Source organism: Hippopotamus amphibius, chromosome 6 (assembly GCF_030028045.1).
Source record: "Hippopotamus amphibius kiboko isolate mHipAmp2 chromosome 6, mHipAmp2.hap2, whole genome shotgun sequence".
Lineage (NCBI taxonomy): Eukaryota > Metazoa > Chordata > Mammalia > Artiodactyla > Hippopotamidae > Hippopotamus > Hippopotamus amphibius.
Window position 1 is genome coordinate 122676560 of NC_080191.1, and position 24245 is coordinate 122700804.

At 43.6% G+C, this 24245-nt stretch overlaps 1 protein-coding gene across 1 annotated transcript; it reads right to left on the reverse strand.

The window, feature by feature from the left end:
- Positions 1-20017: 20017 nt before the first annotated feature.
- On the reverse strand, positions 20018-21792 carry PAQR9 (progestin and adipoQ receptor family member 9). Its single transcript, XM_057739810.1, has one exon. The coding sequence runs from the start codon at positions 21472-21474 to the stop codon at positions 20341-20343; it is 1134 nt and encodes a 377-aa protein (XP_057595793.1). The 5' UTR covers positions 21475-21792; the 3' UTR covers positions 20018-20340.
- Positions 21793-24245: the final 2453 nt, after the last annotated feature.

Here is a 24245-nt window from a genome sequence, read left to right on the forward strand (position 1 = left end):
TCAGGTGTTGCGTGCTCAAGCTTCTTAGGGATGGTGGCTTCTTTTGTTGTGGAGCACAGGCTCTAGGTGCATGGGCTTCAGTAGTTGCAGCACATGGGCTCAATAGTTGTGGCTCACGGGCTCTGAAGCACAGGCTCAGTAGTTGTGGCGCACGGGCTTATTTGCTCTGTGGCATGGAGCAGGGATTGAACCCGTGTCCCCTGCGCTGGCAGGTGGATTCTCAATCACTGTGTCACCTAGGAAGCCCCAACAGTGGCATCTTAATATGGTTCTCCCACATGGAGTGATTCACCTTCAGGATATTATCTCCCCTTTTACAAATCTATAAGCAAAAGTATTACCTATTATAATGGAAATAATGTATAACTAAAATTTTTTCACTTAGCATTGGGATGAGGATTACGTTGCTTTGACTAACAGCTTACATTTTCTTCCTCAGCTTTATTAACTCTAGCCAAGTCCTGAATTTTCATGAATGCAATTGAAAACACTGTTCTTTTAGTCTTCTGGGTTGAATTCTGGGTCATGCAAAGATTCAGTGAAGTGACTCCAAACCTAAAATCCTATAATTATGAAATGTCTGTTTTAAGTTGATGCATGGTCTTCTTTTTCCCTCTGCTTCTAAGCTGGGAAGAGAGCTTTCTGAACTGCAAATTAAGATAGTCTTGGCTCGTTCGTCTGTGGTAAGGCAAACAGATTTAAAGAGGCCATCTATTTAGTTACCATTTGTTTTGTTTAATCTGAGATTAGGCCTAGGTTTACATAAACTTTACTAAATTTAGAGTAGACAGGATGCTTTAAGACAGCATTACTTGGTAGTGGTTTCTTCCTATAGCCTTTTTGGAGTGCTTCGTGAATGGGGAACAAAATGTAGATAAGCTCTGACAAATTTGAGGATGCAGTTTCGGAGGGAATCGAAATATCTACAGATTGATCAAATAACATACTCAAGGACTTCTAAGTTACAGCATATGGTTTTTAACCAATTTTTAAAGAAGTTGGTAATAATTCCTTTAATGATTTACCGAATGCGTTTTTACTCCTGACCATCACCTAAGGGAAGAAAGATCATGTGACTCATTACTGTAATGGCCCTGGTAAAGAAACCCCCTGGGGAGGAAAGACTGAGAACTAAGCCTCAATTCTAATTGAAGTGTGGTGAAAAAGACACTAGCCACAACTGGAATAAGGGGCCAGGACTGCTGCTTGCCTGTCTTGCAACCAATAGTCAGCAAAGCTTTGCATCAGCATATAAGACAATTTTTAGAGCCAGCTTGGGGGGTTTAAATTGTAGGAACTCTCAAAGGGACCAAATTGAGTACATTTCCTAAATTTAGAATTTGACACATTGCTTGCTTTAAGAAAGACTATGATGGGTAATATGACCTTCCACCTTAGAGACAGTATTATTAATTGACGGAGGGTATTAATTTAGTTTTATTTTTATAACTCTAATAAACTTAAAGAAATGTCTTAGTGGTCATTCAAAGGGGGAAAACATATTTATGATGTTGTGCTTTTCTGCTTGGTGCTTTCTTGGCTTGGAGAGCCTGCCAGGAACAGGATAGTTAAGGAAGGAAGGAAGAAAGGAGTAAGGACTCAGAGCCAGGCAGACAGACAGACCTGTGTTCATATTTCAGCTCTACAATTACTGGCTGGATGGTTGTAAGTGTGAAACCAAGCCTCTCTGTTTCCTCAGGTGTTGAGTGGAATCCATGATAATTATACTGAGGGGATGTGGAGTTAATGCAGTAACATATGCAAAGTACCTAGCACATGGCAGATGCTCCAAAATGTTGCTTTACTTCCTCTTTCCCTATGTCTACCTGGTAAATCACTCATCCTTCAGACTGACTCAACAAATCTCTTACCTTCCAGCTCTCAAGAACCTTCTCTTATCATGAAAATGGAAAGGTGGAACTACAGTTGGGATATTATTCCTAAGTGGTCTTTGGAACACAGAGGACTGTGCTCCTTCTAAAAGACACAGAAGCAATTGTCTTCAAACAGCCAAGATTCCATCAGAAGCTGGGTTAGCAGATCACTTGGATCTTCAAAGTACTGGGCCCCTGAGTCAGTTAAGGAAGATCTCTTGTTCCCTTTTGTATGATCTAATCATAGATTCTGTAAAGTCAACTGACTGATAAAAAAAGCTCTGCCTTTATCATTGACCTCCCAGCCTAGTAACATTTCACAGACTAATCTTGCCAACTGATTTGTCCTTTGGTCTAGTTTCCCACCTGCTGTTTGTCTGACTGGGAAATCTGCTATGTCTACAGAACCTGACCAGTCGGTATTCACACCAACTCAGGCTGCTACCCTGATTGTCCTTTCATAGACTTCCCTCCTCCATCTCAGATCTTCAGAGTGACCCCCGCTGCTCTGCATCGGTTTCCATCACACATCTATGAAGAGGAACAGCTAAACCAATATTTTTGCTCTGCTTTGCTGCCAGAATTCGATGATCTGTCATAGTTCTAATCATTATTGTTCAAATGTTTTTAGCTTTGTTTAAAGTATTGGGTTAACTGGTTTCGTAACCTACCTCTGAGCTAAACTTTGAAGTATAACTTTAGCAACACTTTACTATACTTTTCCACAACCCAGAGCACATACTGTTTTATGCCTAATGGTTAATGATTAATTGCATACATCTTTTGCAACTATCCTCCAAGATTTTTCCAGTATTTTCTATCTGGGAGGGTTTTTACTGGTAATCGTCTTATCCTGAATCATCTCACAAACCCTCTGTCTTACATTACATTGCTCCTAAACTATAGACCAAGCTCAGCTTACTCTAAATGATGTTGAGTAAGATGCTACAGTTCTATAAAGTATTTGATATTCACATCTGAATGCAATCACTTGTAGATTTTCATCGAATAAATCTCTCTACAATTGGAAGTGTTATAAGTTGCTTAAGTTAAACAATTCCCCTATCATTCATGATTTTCACATTAAATAAAGTAACCCTTTCAAATCAATTTTCTATTGTATTGATGATGCAATCATTCGATGGTGTAGGTCAGGGTTGGCTAACTTTTTCTGGAGGGTCAGATAGTAAATATTTTAAGCTTTACAGACCACACAATCTCTGTTGCAACTACTCAACTCTGCCAAGTAGCAATCACAGACAATTGATAAATGGTTGAGCATGGCTGTGAACAGTATAACTTTACCTATAGATACTGAAATTTAAATTTCATATAATTTTCACATGTTATAAAGTATTATTTTTGTTTTCATTTTTTTCAGCCATTAAAAATGTAAAAACCATTCTCATGGCCTGTACAAAAACAGGCAGAGGGTCGGATTTGCTCTGTAGCTGTAGTTTTCTGGGACTGTATATAGTTTAAAGCCAGAAGCAGATCCAGGTTTTGTGAGGAGAGAACCCTTTACAAGGGGACCTTCTTTTTTTTTTTTTTCTTACCTTTTATCATTTTAGTGTTTCAATTTGCATTTACTAAGAGTGAGGATATTTTATTAAGTAACCTCAGTAAAATTAATAAATTTATGAAATTTAATTGTAATACTTTATTGTACCTACGATCCCCACTCCAATTTATTCAGTTGTGCCAATAATGTCATGTGTAGGACTGTTTTCAGTACAGGATCCCATCCAGGTCATGTAATAACTAAAGTTTGCATGTCTCTTTAGCTTAAAAACCTTCTGTTTTTTCTTTCTTTTCTTTTCTTTTTTTTTGGTTGTGCCCAGCGGGAGCTTAGTTCCCCCAACCAGGGATCAGACCTGCGACTCTTGCAGTGGAAGCATGGAGTCTTAACCACTGGACCACCAGAGAAGTCCCAAGGGGAGTTTCTTTAAAAAAAAAAGAAAAGAATATAAAATTACAAATACGAAATTAGACACAGGGCTTTGGGCGGGACCCATGGAGATGAGAGGCCCTTGAAAATAGAGCCACCTTGGTGTCCTGGTGAATCTGCCTCTGGTGACACTTGCACAATGCTGCAAAGGTTCCGAGACCTGGCTACTTACTGGAAACACCAAGAGAGTTTTCTAATGACAGGTTGCAAAGCCCCAACAGAGTGCCTGAATTAGAATCTCTGTCTTGTGAAAATCCCTAGGCAATTCTACTGTGCAGCTAGGTTTGGAGACCACTATTTTACTAACCAATTTATAACAGTGAATGAGTCCATTAGAACTGGTAGCACAAAAACATTTATTCCCTTAATTGTGTAGCCTGTCCGGAAATAGGTTTTAACCGTTATTATTGACCCATAGCACAAATGTTTAGTTTTATCAAGAAAGCTCACATGATAAATGGTCTCAGCAGAGCAGATATACATACTCTGAGGCCAGGCCATCTACTCTCTTTTTAGTGAAGGTCAACCCATCCGTAGTGGACTGGCTCTTCACCATTTGGACTCAGTCTAATATTTTTATATGTTAATCTTTATTTTTAAAACTTTAAAAAAATCTTATATCTTTGAGTTGGCAGTACATTTCAGGTAATCTATAAAGTAAGTAAATGGCAGTTGAAGAACATCACAGTTGGGAAAGTTAATTTATAAACTTAGGCACAAGGAGGTAGCTAAGTCACTTGTTATTGCCTGATTACTCATCACATTTATAGAAGCCTGTTTTCATATTCCTGTGAGTATTATGTATTCTCTATTCTTCAAATATGATGTTATTTCCACAACGCTGAGAGATCTTCTTCGTTAAAATTGGATAGTTCTGTCTGGAGAGTAGGTAGATACTACCACATTGTCACTTATTCATTTAACTCATTAACTCATACATTCAACAAGAATTAAACAAGTGCCTGCAATATGCTAGGCACTGTGCTGGGTTCTGAGGATCCAACTCTGCAGCCTTGGAGGTTAGATTCTAATGTGGAGACGGAAACAAGAAACAAGGTTAATTTCACATGGTGATAAATGATGTGTAGGAATTAAAATACGGTAAAGCCATGGTGAATGTGTGTGTATGAGGGGAGGGAGGAGACAGGGGCCACTACTTATATAGTCAAAGATGGTGGTGACATTTAAGCTGAGAGCCAAATAGTGACAAGGAGTCTGAGCTGTGCTGTCCAGCACACCAGAGACTGAAGCTCTTGAAACGTGGCTGGTGCCACAGATTGAAATGATAGTATTTTGGATATAGTGGGTTAAACAAAATATCATTAAATTTAATTTTACCTGATTTTTTAACCGTTTAATGGGGCTGTTAGGAAATTACATATATGGTTTGCGTTATTCTATTGGATGGCACTGATCTAGAAATAAAGTTAATTCAATTCCAATTTTTTCCAGAGTGCATATGTGCCCCCAAGGATTTTTATGGTTTGGGGACGTTATGGGTTCTTAAGAGCCTGAACCAATATGACCCTAGCTACAACGTACTGAACAGTTACCACGGGGCAGGCACTGAGTAAAATTGCTTTACATTCAATCGTTGAGTTCTCACACTGCTATGAAATAGGAAATATTTCCAACTCGATTTTACAGATGAAGAAATGAAGGTCTACAGGTGCCAAGTAACTTCCTAAGATGACAAGACAATGAAATCACTGCCTGAGAAGTCGGATCCAAGTCCAGGTCTGATGATGCGAGAGGCCAGGAGTTGCAGTGGGAGGATGCAGGAGTCTACAGCACGGACAGGGTCGGGACCACAGCGGGCTCTCCTGCAGCCTCCAGGTCCTGGAGTGCGGGTTCCCTGGTCCCCGGCCACCCTCCCAGCGGCTCCCGCCTGGCCAAGGCCAAGGCCAAAGTCCAGCCACTGACATCCCCGAGAGCCAGACCGACCCACCTGCCCCGCGCCCCCCAGTTGCGGGGCTGCCCCGGGCGCCGATGCCCCTCGCCCCACGGCCACCTCAACCCCTGCCTCCTGGCGACCTCTCCCCGCGCACACCGGGAGAGCATCCCCCCGACCCCATCCCCAATCTCTCTGGCTGCTCAGAATGTATTCCCGGGCCCGCGTCGGCGCTGCAGGAATTCCTGCAAAAAATCCAGGGAGAGCCGATGTCCTCCCCCTCCCCTCTCCGCATCTCCGCGTCCGCTCTGCCGGCCGTGGTTCTGAAGGAGGCCCTTTCTGGGGACCTAAATCGCTCGAGGGCCATCTTGCCATGTGCAGTGAGCAGGGTGTTTGAGTTTGGTGTGTGTATGTGTGTCCACAGCTCTTTAGATACCATGCTCTGGAGAGGCAGGATCCCCACCCCCACCCGACCCCCAACTTGGTGGGGGTCCAGCTTTTCCTTCCCGGTTGTCGGGAACTTCAGGCGGCGCCTCCACAACGCTGCCTGAGTGTGCAGTCATCCAGCTCCACGGCCGCAGCGGGGACAGTGGAGACGTCGTTCCGGACACAGCAATCAGGCTGGACGCTGAGATGCCCCAAACACCTGGGCCGCGATTCCAGCTGCGGCTTCCCGTTGTACAGGAGGGCGCTTGTTTTCTCTTTGGGGTATCTTGGGCGGGGCTGTGAAGACTCACCAGCACTTGGCGGGGGTGGAGCCAAGTAACAATGCGGCTTGACAGGTGTCTTTGTCGGAACTAATTATGGTATTAAACAGCAAGGACGGGGAGGAGAAGGTTTAAAGTGCCCTGCGATGCATGTGACGAGCCCCCTGCTGTTATGCCCAGGAAGAGAGGGAGAACTTCATCTTCACCAGACCTGTCTGACTCACAGGATAGCTGTGACTCATCCTTCGAGGACGACTGCCCCCTGCCACGAGGGAGCAAACGATGGCCCGGGGCTGGAACGATTCTGTGAACCAGCAGGATAGGGAGACAGTGTAGAATTGCCACCTGGCAATTCTAAGAAAAGAAAAGCCCTCAAGTTTCCTTTTTAACTATTGTCTTTAAATTCATTTTAGCTGGATTCCATCTGTGTAACAAAATTAAAGGGAGGCCCCATGATTTATACGACTTGCCCTAGATCTCCTTATGTGTTCATGCGATAAATAGGCGCCCATAAATTAACCAGCTTTACAGTCGACAAGACATAGGTAACATCAGAGATCAAAACGAGGGGCTTCTGACAGGATTTCACATCTACTGTTTTTTATATGTGGCCTTTTCCTAGGATCTAGAAGTGACAAAAAGAAAAATTCAGATGAAAGCAAAAATTCAAATGAAAACCAAAAAATCAAACCAAAACAAACAAGAGAAAATGAGGACATGCCTCTTTTTCTCAACTTATATGCAAGATATGATTATGATCTTCTTATAGTTGGTGTATTATATGCATATATCTGCAGAAATATTTACTTCCTTAAAATCTTTTCTTTTCGTACTTTTTGAAATTTCTGTGTAACTAAAATAAGAATATGAAAGAATTCTAAACTGATATTTATAGATTACCATCAAAACAGACATTGATGGTAAGGATGAAATAATACAGTGAACTACTGAATTAAGAGCAGGAGTAAAAAACCACTCAGAGCACCTTTAATTACTTATGTAGCTCTTAGAGAATTACATTTTGTACTGACAAATACTCACATGCCTTCTCCCTACCTCTCAGTTTTCTACATATATTTTTATCTTTCTATAAATTCAGGGAAGGAAGGACAGAAATTATGTGAGCAGGCAGAATATGGGACCTCTTTTATTAATCCTATGATTTTAAGAAATACTTATATTTGCAAAGGTAATCAAATTTCTTAAATTCGATCTTCTTTTAGGAATTCCTTCAGCTCTTGAAAAAAAAATTGGAGGTCAGAAACTGAGAGTGCACTCCTCAGAAAGAAGAGAAAGAAATTATTTACAAATACTTCAAAAGTCGTCATGTCCATGTGTAGAATTTCCTTTCTAGAGATTTTGAGTGGGTGTTGTGTCAGTCACTATGCTCTGTTGCTTTCTCTCTTTTTTCTCTGGTCTTCCCACTACGCATATGTTACACTTTTTGTAATTGTCCCACAGTTCTTGTATATTCTGTTCCATTCTTTCACTGGTCTTTTTTCTCTTTGCTTTTCAGTTTTGGAAGTTTCTATTGATGTATCCTCAAGCTCCTTGATTCTTTCCTGAGAGGTGTCTAGTCTACTAATGAGTCCATTAAAGGCATTCTTCATTTCTGTCACCATGTTTTTCATTTCTAGCATTTATTTTTTGATTCTTTCTTAGAATTTCCATCTCTTTGCTTACAATTAGCCATCTATTCTTGCATGTTGTCTACTTTTTCCATTAGAGCCCTTAGCATTGTTGTTCTAAATTCCTAGTCTGATAATCCTGACATCCCTACCTTATCTTAGTCTGATTCTGATGCTCGCTCTATCTCTTCAAACTATGTTTTGGCCTTTTAGTAGCCTTGTAGTTTTTTATTTAAGGCTAGACATTATGTGTATCAGGTAAAAGGAACCCAGTATTTCTTCTTGTGGAGGTTTCTGCTTGTGGATTCCTAACATGTAATTCTCTGTATCCACCTGTCTGGATTTTTAATTTTGAGGACAGTGGTTTGCCGTGTGATCTCACTTCTCTGATGGATTCAAGAAGAGTGGTTGATTTTTTTTTTTTTTTTTTTTTGGTTTATTCAGAGTTTTAGTTGTTATTAGGATGGAGTGACAATTTGTAAGCTTCTTACATGCTAGACCAGAAATTGGACGTCCTCAGTCAATTTTCTTTAGTTGCAGGAAATGGAAAACTTTGGGCTATAACTTAAGGGGAAAAATAAGAAGAAAAAAAGTAATTTATTGACGGCTATGGGTGACCCACAGAATTACATGAAGTCATATGCAGGCAAGTCATAGAAAATACAGAATCCAGAGATGCTCTGGGTTCGCAGGCCTACCTTGGGTCACATGCCCCACCTCCCACAGCCGGGGAGAGCAGTCCCACCAAGGTTGAGTGGGAGGGATTCTTCCTACAAGGAAATTTAGCGTACTGCTAGAAGAAGCTGGGGGATGGATTACAGGGATAGAAGGAAACCAAGGAAAAGAGTAAACCAAGCAGCTGCTGAAGTTCTGGCTCATTTCTGATGGCCTTTCACTGGGATGGAGGACGACAATTAATTTTTTAGATCATAGACTCATGGAATTCCTTTCCATTGTTATAGTTCTGTATATTCTTTACATTTAATGGATTTTTGGTTATTAGAGCCTGAGTCTCAATATGAAAATTATATAAACTATGCTGATACATGGGAATGTCACTTATTATTTGTGAGTGTTGTTATTTTAGATTTCTTTCATGTGACATATGTTTTAAGTATCCATGTTATACCCCTCTTCATCTATTTAAAGTCAACATTAAGGGAAAGAAATCCTTTTTTCCTTTGAAATAGAACCAAACTTTCTGAAAAGAGTTCAGTCTCTGCCTGATCCAGAGTCTGCTTTGTCTTCCAAGGAGAATTAAAGGTAAAAATCAGAGGCCTAATTGACTACTCGCTAATGATTGGTTTGGGGTATGGCTTCCCACTTCCAGCACTCCTGATCACCATCATTTGCTGCTTAGTTAGTGTATCAATTTGGAAACTGTTGCAGACAACAGAATCTGCTCAAGCTAGTTGGGGCTGAAGGGGTTTTGTTAACAGGCATTGGTTGGCTTAGACACTCACTGGAAGGACTGGAGGAGTAGGCTCAAGGTTGAGCTTCCTGGAACAAGAATTAGAATGCCTCTGCTGTGAGTCAGAGAGCTGACAGGAAGTGGCAGAATCAAGCTGCTAACCAAGTCCTTCAAGTGTACTATATGTAGTAGATGGTCTGCATTCACACTTTGAGAAAATTGAAGTCAGGCATCAACAGGGGAAGAGAAGTCCGCAGAGGAGATTATGAAAGAGTAGCCAGAGAGGTAGGAGGAAATCCAAGTTGTACAGAGTCACAGAGGCTGAGGAAAGAGTTTCAGCAGACAGGAATGGAAAAGAGGATCTAAGAAATGTCCAGGAGTCAATAAGGAGGTTGTTGGAAATCTTGTAAGAACCATTCTAGTGAGATTAATGAAGCCAGAATGCAGTGGGTGAAGGAGTGAGTAGGAGGTATGAAAACAAAGACAAGTGTACACCACTCTTGCAAAAAGCCTGGCTGTGAAGGAGAAGAGAGGGGGTTGGTTGTTAGAGTGTGACATAGTGGGGAGAGGGTGACTCTTTTTTTAGATGATGAGAGAGACTAGTAGCACATTTGAAAATGTTCATAGGGAGAATCCTTTTGAGTAGAAGTCATTGAACATACAGGAGAAGAGTGTGCAATAGATGGAGTGTGGTTCCTGAAAAGATGGGAAGAGGTAGGAAGAGACATTTCAGGAAAGAGTGGGAGTGGGAGAATCAAAGAGATGAAATACCTGCAATGGAGAACAGGAGGGTCACTGTGTAGCCCTGAGTTCTAATATAGAAATCTGTACTTTAAGAATGAGATATTTCAAATATCTAAGATACAGATCCTAAAATGTGGGACTGGCTGAATGAAGGTGGGATGGAGAATATGCAAATCCTTTTATATATAACTGGGACGTTAGCAAACCTTATGGATCAGTTAAGATGCTTCTGATTACACACAATAAATACGACCTAAACTTGATTGTATAATGAAGGGAATGTGTTGGCTCATAAGGAAATATCCAAAAATGTGTAGGCTTCAGGCATAGATTGATCAAGTTTCCTTCTGTGATTTACTCTATTTGGGCCCACTCCATTTGCTAGCTTTATTCTTATTTTTATTCTGGCTTCCTTCAGGGTTGTACTTGGACTGCCAGCAGCAGCCAGGATTAAGGATCCCAGAAGAAACTGGAACCACAAAGGAAGAGTGGGGAGAGGGGAGAGAAGGGGGAAAAATAGCTGCCTTCTGCCATCTTCCTTCCACCCAATCTCCCACCATTTCTCTGCTTGGCAGGACCTAACAAAAGCCAGAGGGAAGGGAGCATAGAATCAGCTCCAATGCAGAACAAATGAGAAGGATGGGGAAACAGATCTGAAGGCAAACAAGCAGATATCTGGCACAGGCCCAAGAGATATTGGGCAGCCAAAATGGAGTGGCCTTGGAGCAAGGTGGACAGAGATCCTCCCGGCACACAATCAGCTCAGGGAGGGCTTGGCCTTCCCAGATCATGGGAGGTGATGCCTGCCACGTATTGATGGCACAGCATGCTATTAGAAGTGGTACAACGTTGTGAGTGGCAGTTCGCTTCTCTGTGATCCAGTTCTTTTCTGCCTGCGTGAGTTGGGGCGTAGCTGAATGTCTCACTGAGAGGAATTCCTGTCACATGGAGATCATGGGTGCTGGGAGCTGGCTGCAGTTCTAAGTCTGGACTTTGGGTTGATTTGGGGAAAGGGGGCAAGAACACTTAGATTATACATGTATCAGTTCTATTGTGTAAGGCAGGCATATATTCGAAGGAGAGTGTGGGCTAGTCAGCCAGGTGCTGGGCTGTGGTTGCTATTGTTTGGGGCTGCTGGCATGTATTTTCCTCCTTCCTTCTGTAACCAGGTTCTCCAGAACTTGGATGGGAACCCCACACTGGTAAGACACTTGGCTTGGACAAGCGTTTTACATAGTGCCCATCGGCCCAAACCTTCAGTCTCCTGTCGTCCTTGTCCTCACGCTCCCCAGGAGTTAGGATTACAGAGGTATGCCTGTGTACCAGACAGCCAAGGGGATGGATGATAAGGTAGACAGCTGTTGTTTTTGTCTGCCCATCACCCCTGCCCTTGGGGAACTAACCTTTCCCCTCCTTGCAGTTCTGGAAATGCTGTAAATCACAAGCTCCCGTACCCTGACACCAGAAGAGTCCGTGTGACCTAAGCTAAGCCAATCAGATACTCCCTCCCAGGAATCTGAAGTGGAGACAGATATAACAGGGCCAGGAAACAGCTGAAGCTGGCCCTCCCTGGTAGCAGTACCCTGGAAAGCCACTGGCTTGGGGCAGATGTTCCCAGTTGGAATCATGAGCTCTGTCCTGTTCTTTGTCCTTCCTGAGGTGTGGGTGGTCAGTCCTGTGCATTCTGGGAACTCCCCGGTGTTCTTCCTACAAACCTTTTCACGCTTAATTGATTTTTCTGTTCCTAATAAGCCCAAACCCCTACCTGAAACAAGAGTCAACATGATTTAAAGACTTAGCAATCGCCACAGAGCTTAAGAATTGAAGTTGGGGGACTTCCTAGGTGGCGCAGAGGTTGAGAATCCGCCTGCCAATGCAGGGGACACGTGTTCAATCCCTGCTCCGAGAGGTCATGCCATGGAGCAACTAAGCCCGTGCACCACAACTACTGAGCCTGCGCTCTAGAGCCCGTGAACCACAACAATTGAACCTGTGTCACAATTACTGAAGCCCGCGTGCCTAGAACCCGTGCTCCGCAAACAAGAGAAGCCACTGCAATGAGGAGCCCACGCACCACAATGAAGAGTCGCCCCTGCTCGACACAACTAAAGAAAGCCCATGTGCAGCATCGAAGACCCAATGCAGCCAATAAATAAATAATAAATTTATTTAAAAAAAAGAATTGAAGTTGGATCTCTCTTGTTAGTACTATTTGGGACAGAGATGGTGCAAAGTTACACAGATCACAAGGTTCTGGAACAGGCTGTATTTGCACAGAAGTCCATGGACCACATGTGCCCTTGAAAAAAGGTGAGATGTAAGGAAAAACTTCATTACCGGGTCATATGAGTATTTTCTTAGAAGATACGGTTTTAAAGTAACTCATGAGTTTTCTTTTCTTGGGGGTGGGGTGGGGTAGGGTGGGGAGGGACCTTGCTGAGCAGCTTGTGGGACTTTAGGTCCCTGACCAGGGATTGAATCCAGACCCTTGGCAGTGAAAGCACAGAGTCCTAACTACTGGACCGCCAGGGAATTCCCAAGAATTTTCTTTTTCATTTAACTTAAATTGTAAAAGTAACAGACTAAGGGTGCTTCTTCAGGACAAACTTCACATTCTTCCCCCTGCCTGCTGACGTTTAGTAGCGTCATACATCCTGTTAATTTAGGAATTCTCTGTCTGCTGAAGCATATCTTCCGAAGATGGACAGAGGCGTACAAATGCAGTCCTAAACACGATGCTTACAAATAGTTTATTCTTATTTCATACATTTGTTTTTCAGCAAAAAATGCATAGTTATTTATACAGATTTTCATATTCAAGATCGTAGGGAACAAATGTCTCAGGAAACCCAAATCATGACAAACTATACAAGAGAAATGAGTCACAATTTTGTTCAGCTACATGCACAGAACTGACCAAGTGACAGCTATCTCTATGCATTATTTTGCTACTTTATCAGGTCATATGGAATTATGATTAAATAATGCTTTTCTGGGCAGAATACACTAGCAATTTGAAACCACACTGTAGTAGTCCCTGTTCACACATCCTGAGAAAGCCTCGCCAGCCAGCTAAACACAGCTGTTTAGGATGTAGGTGGAGACTGGAATTAAGGTAGCCTAAGAAGAATTAATTTAGCAAGCAGTGGAAAAACATTAGTTTCTTTTTTTCATGCCTGAATTTTCCTTTACTCCCTTCTTCCTCCATTATCACCATTAAATGAACTTAAAAAAAAATACTGACACAAGGACTCTATTTGGTCACTGTGAAATCCTCCCTCTGCTTCTGACCTGAGGAAAAAAATGAGTATGGCCCTTCAATTAATGCCCTTGACTGCAACAGGGGTCCTGCTGGTTGCACACTCTTGTAAATCTGAGTACAGTCATTGTATTCAAATCCTCAGTTTAGAAGTGGATGACCCTCCTAAGGCAGATGGTTTGAGAAGGCCTAAATACACATGGAATCCTTTTAGAAACCTTTTGTCTTCAAGGCTGAGTTGGGAAGTGAAGGCTTCAAGGGTGATGGACGTGGTCTGGGAGAAGGCTGAAATAGAGAGTGTAGAGAGCTACCACGTGCTTTATTTAGAGAAGAGAGTGGCCACGGCATCGTCCCCCAGCCCTGAAATACAGCCTTTGCCTGGTCTGTGGAGTGATGGCAGGAGGCTTTATTCTTCTTTCTGCTCCAGAGAAACCAGGAGTGGAGTGTCCAGGGCTGTACATTTTACTGGCTGTGTTATTCACTGTGATTGAACCCTTATCAAAGTGAACTGGGCCTCATTTCTTTATTGCCTTGGTACTCAGTTGCTTAGTTGGAATAATTTTGCCCATTGCCTCCATAAAAGAAGACCAACCCTGTAGAAAAGTAGACCTTCTGTGCTAAGCCTTGCTGGGAGAGTGAATTTAATGACGTTTCTAACTAGAATCTTAAAAAAGACTTCTAAATTTAGCCTTGTGACACACCTATAACATAGCAGATCTGTTTTCATCTTTTTTTAAAAAAGTGGTTTTATCCTTCTTTAAACTATACACTATTTACATTTTTCAAGACCTCCTAGGTCTTTATCATTTGGGTAAGAGCTCCAGGTGAGAGCTCTCAGGACAAAGATGAGGCTTTCCAAAAAGCGCTGGTTCTCATCTATGTGCTAAGGCTTGTTTTTACAAACAAATTGCTATTATAAACTTTAAAAATATAAAATTAGAATGCTTCTTTAAAAATTTTGCCTATTAATTTTTGTGTTTGCATCCAGTATATTACAAACTGATCAGGCATTCTAACTAGAGATGGACCTAAAAGGAGAAATGAAATGAATGTGTCCCTGTTGTCCATCTGGAAACAGGGGGTATTTACACGGGGTCCTTTCTCAGTGTTGTGGTGAGCGGTGAGGAGCAGGGCCATCTCTACAGCATGGTTAAAAAACCAACCGAAGACCCCTCCTCTCCTGCTCTACTGCTTATTGCATATTCAGGTGGAGTATAAGGCAAGAGAAAGGTGGCCAGCCACTTTTACACATTTGGGAATAATGCTGCACATTCAAGAAATGCCACGTTTGGAATAGCTTTTAGAGATTTTTCAAGAACAAAATGTATTAAAGGTTGTGCATTACATTTAGAAGCACAATACACTGGAGAACATTTTCAAAAGCTCAAACTCAAAGCTGTGTTCCACTGAGTTAAACAGTCAATAAATGAGCATTTTTGCTGCATCTAGGTATGTGTTCAGAGCTTTCAAAAGTCACATCCTGCCACAATGAACAGCCAAATGAGCATTCTTGGCCTCCAACCTATAAATAAACAGTCTAATTCTGCATCTCACTCACAGACTCTGAAGAAGCTGTTTGGAAACAAAAAAGCCCATGAACTGGTTAGAAATCTGCAAACCAGAAATGCAATACATTTGTCCTTTTTCAACAACAACAAAAATTTGTACTGGCTTTTGGAACGGTGACTAAGAAGAGTGGACACCCATTTTCACAATTAAGAAGTAATTATTCATAATATTGAAGGAATAAAATCTTCAGTAGGAAGACATGCAACCTATCACAACAGAGTACAGCAGTACTCAGCTTCCACCAATGATTGCTGCCTTTTTCAGTCTGTCTAGACTGACTGACTTTTCATGAGGTGATGTATGTCAGAGAATATTGGCAATCCTTAAGAAAACGATTCAAAAGGTGATTTACAACTGGCTAATGCCATCCCCTCATGCCTTTTGGCCTTATGCCCTAATTTTATGGAGACAAATTGAAGACATTAAGCCAGGGGTACATGTGCTACTGAAAATATACCTCTAGGCCCTTGCGCTCAGGTCAGAAGCTACAGGATGTGGTCAAGCTGCCAAATAGAATTCCTGACCTGCTTATTTGAGCACTAAGGCCCTGGGAGTGCACGTGCTTTTCTAGAGACAAAATGTAAAACTCAGGCAAAATTGTCCGTAGTTAAACTTGTCCCATTCTAACTGTGTGAATCTAATCCTCCTTGGTCTCCCTCTTCCCAGGCCTTCTTCCTATCTTTTTCACATCTGATACTTTTTCTATGTAGCTTTCTCCAGATTAATTTTTTTCTAAAACAGGTTTCATAGGTTACCACACAAAGACCTTAAAAGAGGAAAAAGGCTAAAGAACATTAGTTAATCTCAGCTAATCTTTGGAGATATAAGCATTTCAGCTCACATTTTTAAAAACTTAATTACGCTATCAATGAAATGCAGACACTTAATATCACGGTTTAGGCACTTTGGATGAACCTTGCTTCATAGTGATACGAATACTACAAAACTCCCCAAAGTGATCATTATTAGTGTCTTTATTAATTAGTAGTGATGATAAATTTTTCAACTCTTTGTACATATGCCTGCTCTCCCTTCACCTGGATTAGACATTAAACTTTCTAGTTATTTTTACCAATAAAATTCACATAGGCCTAGGAGCAGACAGAAAAAAAAAAATGAAAGAAATCGATTGTGGGTAAATGAACATGTTAACAAAAATAAGACTCTAGGCATTGCTCTTAGGCTAACAGGAGAAAAGAATCAAACTCAGAGGCTTAGGACATTTTTCTTAAGGCCAAGGTCAGAGCTGGATCCCTGGCCAGAAAGCCTTTCTGGTGCTCCTACCTCTGTTTCACCAGCAGATAACAGGGTAACCTCTGCAATAATATGGCTGGTTCCTTGCCCAGCATCTTACATGTAGAAGGCACTCAATGATCACTAAAGGGACTACATGAAGAAGCAAATGAAAATCAGCTGAGTGAAGTCAGCAGCGGCAGCAGACTTCAAGAGCTGAAGAACGATCCAAGATGATAAAAAGTACTTAAAAGTAGCTGATAACATTTTGTTTAAAATTTTATAACCTAAGTTCAAGGATAGCCATCTCTAACCTCACTGTTTTACAATTACAAGGTAGTCAATTAAAGGGGGAAAAATATATATCTAATTAGTGTCGGTGTGCTTGGCCAGGCGTCACAGCTGTGCGAACAAGTAAACACTCACAACTGAGCACACAACCATCTCCACTTTCTAATTCTGCCACCTTGGACCAACAGTATAACCTTGAAGTGGAGATAACTCCTACTGTATCTGTCTCCCACTATAGCTTTGTGCAGATTAAATCAAGTTGTGAAGAGATCTGAAGATTAAAATCCCTGTTTGTTATTGCTGTTAGCTCTCAGATTCAGCACCAAATCAGGAAAAGTTATAAAAGTCACCTCCATCCCCAAATTCTGCATTCCTCAAAATGATTCCCCTGAAGTAGTATAATGAATTAGGTGACATGGTTTTTGACTGCAGTCACTTACAGGCAGGATTTATGAATGGAAACATGGGAAGGCCACTCTGGCCAGCTCTGAAGCCCCATACATTCTTCCTGGACTATTTATAGAAAGTGTATGGCCGGGGGAAAGATCACGTTTATTTTTATAAACCTGTCATGACGTGACCGAAGAACTCACTTCCTCTCTCTGGGAAAGTCACCCTCTTCACCTGAAGGTGCAGATACAAGAACAACAGGGAAGAAAACACTGCCCCCTCCCCCCACCCGCCAACTCAATCAGCCTGAGTCAACTCCAGAGGTGACAACTCCACGGGTGACAGGCATGGAAGTCAAACACCCTCATCTCCCAGACATGACTCTCTGATGCGCCTCCTTGAGATGTCATTTAGCTCATGACTAACAAGTAAAAATAAAATGCATTACATAATGGGCTTCAAAATTCTACTGCCGAAACAGGTTGTACAGAGATAAGGGAGTGCATTCTCGATTATCATTTGTCCTACATTTCAAACAGCTGAACACAATAAACTAAGACTAAATTTCAAAGGATGTGGCAAAATGCAGAGTGTGCAAAAATATTTTGCAAGCAATTTTATTCTGATTGCCATATTACCCCTGAAATATGTAATACACCTGGAGAGTTCCATGCAAATGTGGAGACTGAGTAAATATTTGCTGATTCTCAAATATCACCATTTATCTTGACTGAAATCTGATATCATTTAGCAAATAACATATATAGCTTCACAAATCATCTCTGGTTGTATGTAGTATATACGGTACTTATTTAGAAACATGAAGTAAAGCCAAACCACTGTTTTCAACTAGAATGTGCTTTGTCAGTGCAGTCTGTGCTAAATAAAAATGAAGATGGAATGGGAAAGGGAAAGTGCAGGAAGGAAGAGGCAAAGGGAAAAGGAAAGTGTGTCCTCACTCTGCTGAAATCTTCCAGGGGGAAAGTGTGTCATCTTACTGGGCTCATGCATCATAATCACTTGAAAATGATATGGGTATAATTTTATCCTTAAGTGGCCTCTGCTTAAGGACAAAAAGACAGGATAAGAAGAGAATTTTGTTTTGAGGACCAACAAAAATTTAAAATGGAAGATCGCCAACAAAAATTCAAAATGACAGATACAGGCTTTATTTCTTGTTCTCAAACTCAGCAAACTTTTGTAGAAGTCTCTCTCTAGGAAGTTTCTTCTGAAAAAGGAGGTCCCTATTTTACAAGGAAGATCCAAAATACTCCTCAACCTGTTTTTCTGGCTTCCAAATCAACATTCTTTGGGGCTCCAAAAGAGACAACAATGACATGCAAATGAGTTTGCACGTGGAAATAGCCTGATTTCCACAATTGTCCTTGAACACACATACTGAATTAAATTACAGCTGAGGATTAACATCTGTGGCAGGCACAACTCAGTCTCCATAAACTTAACAGGAATCTCCTTGCACATTGCCAAAGATGAGACACTGACACTCATCAGCAAATGAGCAAAGTGTATTTACGATCCCATTAAGAGGTCCTAAGTCAAATATAGACATATATAAAGTTAACTTCTGTGTGCAATTAACACACAAGGATACTGGTTCCTCTAGGGAATTGTGCCAAGCCTCTCTGTTTACAAATACGGTAGTGATTAAAAGCATCAACAAAAACAGCAATCTTGGCAGGAACACCAGCCTACCAGTGCTGAGGTAAGTGTTCATCTACCTTCTGTGCTTGATCTAAATTATACCAGGAAGTCAAGACTTCCCCATTCAGTGCCTTATTTGGCTACTTCACCAAAACGACTTGTCAGCAAGTGTGATAAGTATTTAAATAAGCCACCTCACTGGTTTGTGTTAATCTACAAATTGCCACCTCAGGTCCAGAACAGCGTTTATGAGAAATGTCTTAAGTAACTGTCAGACAGGATCTCAGGAGCGTGTTTCCCTAATCTTTCAATTTAGGGTGGCTGACATTCATTTCTATAGTCTGGATCCAAATGAGACTTCAGTGCTTACCTAGGCAAAGGTCATCTTATCTAACTCAAAAATTTTCAGTTACAACTCAAGTAACGTACTCCTGACTTTCAGAATACCAATGCCATATTTATTCCTGAATACTACGATTTTGATTTTAAGCAAGGATAGATGGACTCAGTCTAGAACAGTGTCCTTTCATCTTCCCAGTGGCTGCATTAGGAACCACAGCCACGTTAGTGGATTGGTTTCTACTCCTTGTAGAGCAGCCAAATGCTCTGCATGTCCTGGTGAGCCACTTCTGGTCCTACCAAAAACTTACAACCAACACCATCTTCCTTCCCTCCTGAGTGGAATGTTAAACCTTGATTTGCAATAAAGTAAGAAAAGCTTACTCCTACTGCTTTCCCCATGCAAGAAACTATGTTTGAGGACCAGTCATTTGGGCATTGCTTCAAAAGGCACATTTATTCCAGTGGCAATCTGAATCAGTAGAGAAAGAGAGAATACGATTAAAAACAAAACCAAAAAATAGGATGGGTTTTGTGGAATACATTAAATAGGAATCTGGGATCTATACAAACCAGTTAGCTCCTTCCCAATGGTTTAACCAGAGTCCCTAAGGTAGAATAATTCACAGTTGTATCATGACACACACAGGCCCTCAAAAAACACTGTTTTAAAAAAGTAGCTAAGAACTCTCAAGCAGCTTGCCCTGATGTCCAGTTCAAGTATATGCAATGCAGAAGGGCTGCAAAATTCAAAACTACGTGATAAAAAAAATTCAGTGCAGATCACAGGCTTTGATAAATTATGAAAAATCACTATATATATTACTATTTAAATAACATCTAAGAAACATTTTGAAATTAACGTGTTCACATTCCATGCATTTTCTAGCAGGTTAAGCCCTGGGTTTGTGTTTCTGTGCTCACTTCCTGCAAAGCTCTATTCTTTGACAAATCCAAGCACTCCTCAGACCGAAATGGAAGTACCCAGGGATTTTGTCTACTTACCCTCTTAACTGCATGCCTGACCTCGCAAGGGCTACTTGTTACTACCTCTGGCAGAGAAGACGATTGGAAAATCGAACTGTTTGGGGTTTTATCTGGGTTTTATTCGCTGCCTTAGAAGAATCCCTGGATGTCACAGACACCACTTGAATTTTTTCCAGGGGGCAAGAACCAGCGGCCCTCTCCCTCCTGCTTGCCCCACCCCCCTCTTCCAAAGCCCCAAGTGCACTGAGACCCCCCTGTCGCACTGAACTTTTTCCCTGTGGTTTTGCAGCACCCTCCTCGAGCAAAGAAGGAAACACAACAAAACTTGAAAACAAACCGACAACAGCAACAACAGCAACTCCAAACAAACAGGTGGGCGAGCCTGCAGCCTCCTCCAGCGGGGAGGCTCACTTTTTACTGCAGAATTCGGTGTGGCTGAGGAACTTCTTAATGACCAGCCCCAGGCAGACGACCAGCAACAGCATGTAGCCCACCGTGCCCGAGAAGGTGGGCGCGTCCAGCGGCGCCTTGAGGAACTGGCGCAGGCCCTCCTCCACGTAGTATACCTGATCGTAGATGCTGAGGAAAGTGAAGATGTGGAAGAGCTGGTGGCTGTGGCCGATGATGTCAAAGAGGCCCGGCTGGATGCGCTCGGGGATCTTGCTCACGTTGAAGAAGGCGGCCACCACCAGCCAGAAGTAGCGGCGGTAGAAGTGCACGAAGAGCGTGGGGTTCTCGCCGCGTAGATCAAAGAGCCAGCTCTCCAGCATGATGGGGCAGGCCATGCTCAGCGGCATGACGAAGACGAAGGTGCGCAGCGCGAACGGGTAAGAGCACCAGTCGGTGCGGCTCTTGCAGCAGGCCACCGTGCAGGCCACGGCCAGCACGAAGGCCACGGGCAGCACGAGCGCGCGGTAGGCGGCGATGAGGCCCGTGCAGTCCACGTGCCAGCCCAAGCGCTGCTGCACGTACGGGGTCATCACCCTGGCGTCCAACAAGCTCAGGCCGGGCAGCAGGTAGTAGTAGTAGGCCACCGTGCTGCCGAAGCCGTAGTAGCTGATGGATGCGTAGTCCAGGTAGAAGAAGGCGGCGCGCAGGCGCAGCGACAGGCAGCTGAACACGTGCGCGGTGCAGCTCATGGCGAAGGTCAGCAGCACGCCCGAAGCGTAGCACCACAGCGGCAGCAGCCACGGATGGTGGAAGGGCACGTCGCGGCCGCTCAGGAAGAACAGGCGGCAGAACTTGCTCAGGAACAGCAGCAGCGGGATGAAGTGCGTCCAGAAGTTGAGCGTCTCGTTGGTGGGCTTCAGCACCGAGGCGAGGCACTCCTGCGCCGTGCAGGGCAGCCGCCGGTAGCCCGACAGGATGAAGCACTCCACGAAGTCGTCGGGCACCTCGTCCCAGCGCAGCAGCGGCTTGGCGGATGCCTGCGGGTCCCCGGAGGCCGAGGGGTGGGGGCGCGAGGCGGCCTCCGGAGCCGCCGTGGTCGTGCCAGGCGGGCCCTTTGTGCCCGCGCTCCGGAGCAGCAGGCGCCGCGGCATGGTGCCCGGGGCTTGGCTAGGGCGCGCACAGGCGACCTCTGGCGCCGGCTCCGGCGCGCTCGCCGGTCCCCGCCGGCCGCCGTCGGAGCCTTTGTGCACGCGCCGGGGGCGTCGCTGCAGGTTCAGGGGGAGACCCGAGCCTCGGAGCCACCGTTCCTAAAAAATAAATAAATAAATAAGGAAAAATAATCATCGATTTCGAAGCCGCGTAGCGACGGGCAGGAGCGCGCGGGGCTCGGCGGCCCCTTTGCCAGGCTCCCTGCTCCCGGCTCGTGGCCGCCCGCGCTGCGGCAGCGGCGGCGGCGGCGGCGCTGCTGCGGTGACTGGGCATCGCGCGGTGCGGGCGCGGGCGCAGCCGCCGCCGCCGCCGCCCCCGGCGCAGGAGGCGGGGATGTGGGAGCGGAGGCGCTGGAGGGAGGGAGGGACGGGCGCACCGAGGGAGGGCGGGGGCCTCCCCGGCTAGTGTTTCGCGGCGGCCCCGGGGGATAGAGTTGTCCCCGGTCTCGAGTTCCGTACCATCCCCCCCTCCTCCTCCTCGGGTCGTAGAAGCCCGAGCTGATCCGTTAATGATTGATGCGGGGGACCGAAGGCTGTGCCACGCCGAGACCGAGGGTCGTCGCGGGGATTCGAAACCCGACAGCCACGCGGGCGTTCGAGAGGACACTGGGGAGCCGCGTTCGTGGGGGGGGGTGGGGAGTGGGGCGGGGAGCTGCGGCCGCGGGGGGAGGGGAGAGGAGCGCGGCCGGGCGGGGAGATGCGCTGACAGTAATCTCCGGAGGGGGCGGGGGCGCTCCGGAAATTGGGGGGCTTTGAGGCCGTGTCATTATCAGATACCTGGGACTGCTCATCTTTTTTCGTGTGTGTGCGCGCGCGCGTGTGGGCGCGCACGCGCGCGATCCCCACTCTCAGCACCATATCAAGCATTAGTTTATCTCCTTTCGTCCAGCGGACTTATTCAGGTGCGTCACTAACCTCCTTTCGTCCTTGTCCTCTCCAAACGCACGGTCCTCTTAAACTGGCCTGTGGTCGCGCTCACTAGTCCTCTGGGGCCGCAGCTCACCCGTGGTCCTGTTCTTGTGTCTTTAACCAGGAATCTTGTTTGGAGCCCAAAGTCCTACAACTCAGGACGGGCTGCTCAAACTCCACGTTTTAATGAAAAATGTCAGATGAAGACCAGGCGATTCAGAAAGCCTGTAACGACCTGAGGAGTTTATTAAGAAGGGATTCCCAAGCAGAGCTGCGCCCAAGTCAAGGGCTGATCATAAGTGGGGGGCGTTGATGACGGAGGACTTCAGGGAGGAGGTGCGTTCTAGCCCGAACTGAAAAGAGAACGGAGATGAATTCGTAGAGACTCGGAGGGGTGGCTTGGAAAAAGCTTATGCATAATTTATCAGAAGTACCTGACAGGCTAGGGTGGGTGGCTGGAGGCCAGAAGAAAGGAAGACTGAAGAATGGAAAACGGTTGTGATGCGCTGCGTTGTGAAAATATGCCTTTGGGCCTTGTGAAAAGAGGGGCTAAAAAACCTGCCTCCTGTAAAATGTTTATCATTTCACGGAAGTTTTTCTTAGTGATGCCCTGGGGGTGTGACTGAGTCTGACTGGCATCACTGACCTGCTGTACAGTGTCATGGCAACAAGGGCTAACCTTTAAGGAACGAGGCACTGTTCTAAGTGCTTTACAGTTTAAAAATCTTTTAGGTATTATTATTTTTCCCATTTTGCAGATAAGGAAGTGGAAGCACCACGGCAGTAAATAACATGCCCAACTGGCAGAAGGGGGATTTGAACCCAGCAAGCTGCTTCTGAATCTCATGTACTTAAAGTAGAACATCCAACAACCTGATTTGCTCAAAAGAAACTAGTAGAGAAGGATAGTCTGATTTGGGAAAAGCCTTTCATTTCCATTTTATAAATGAAAGGCCACCTTCATCACTGTAACAAATCTTGTAAGTAGGTCAAGGAAGATTTACTTAGTGGTGGCTCAGGGGACTTAAGTTATGGATAAGAATTATTTATAACTAAGGGATCATTTAGTATTGTAAATGTCTAAAATTACTTAAAGGCACTAGAAACAGTCTCTTTAGAAGATTCAGCCTTCTCTTTCAAAAAAATGTTTTCCATTAGTAACTGCTTTAGCAAACTCTTACACAATTAGGCCAAAGGTACACAAAGGTATTATGCCTTTCTGAACTATCACAAATTCGTTATTAATGGATTTTAAATAATTGAGATTTTGCTGTAGTTACTTAACTAGTATTTCATTTTGCCACTGTCTATAGCCTTGTTTTAAAGCAAAACTTGATTTTCTTTCCCATTTGGACTAAGGATCCAGATAAATTTGTAAAAGGGATTAAGATTTAGGCATTTATAAATCAAACCTAGGAATGATAAAACTGAAGCCAGGGCAGACTGGAAAAAAATTTTTTTCTATTCTCTTTGTTACTCCACAAACCACCTGAGCTGTAGAAAAATGTTGATCTTATAATAATTCCCATATTTAACAATCTCTTAGTTGCATAATCAGCTCACATAATTGGGGAGAATATAATAGAGTTCACATCATGTGAAATAATGGAATTGACTGTAAATGAATGTGAAAAAACTGTGTAAATGGAATAACAGTTATCTTTATTGCTAAGAGTAGTGAAACTGGCTATAATAAAAGGTGGTGTTCTTTAAAACACTCAATACTTTATAAAGTCAAAAAATCTGTTGTAACATTCTTATGTCTTTCAGAAAGTCTTTGTGATTTCTGCTTTTCTCATGCGTCT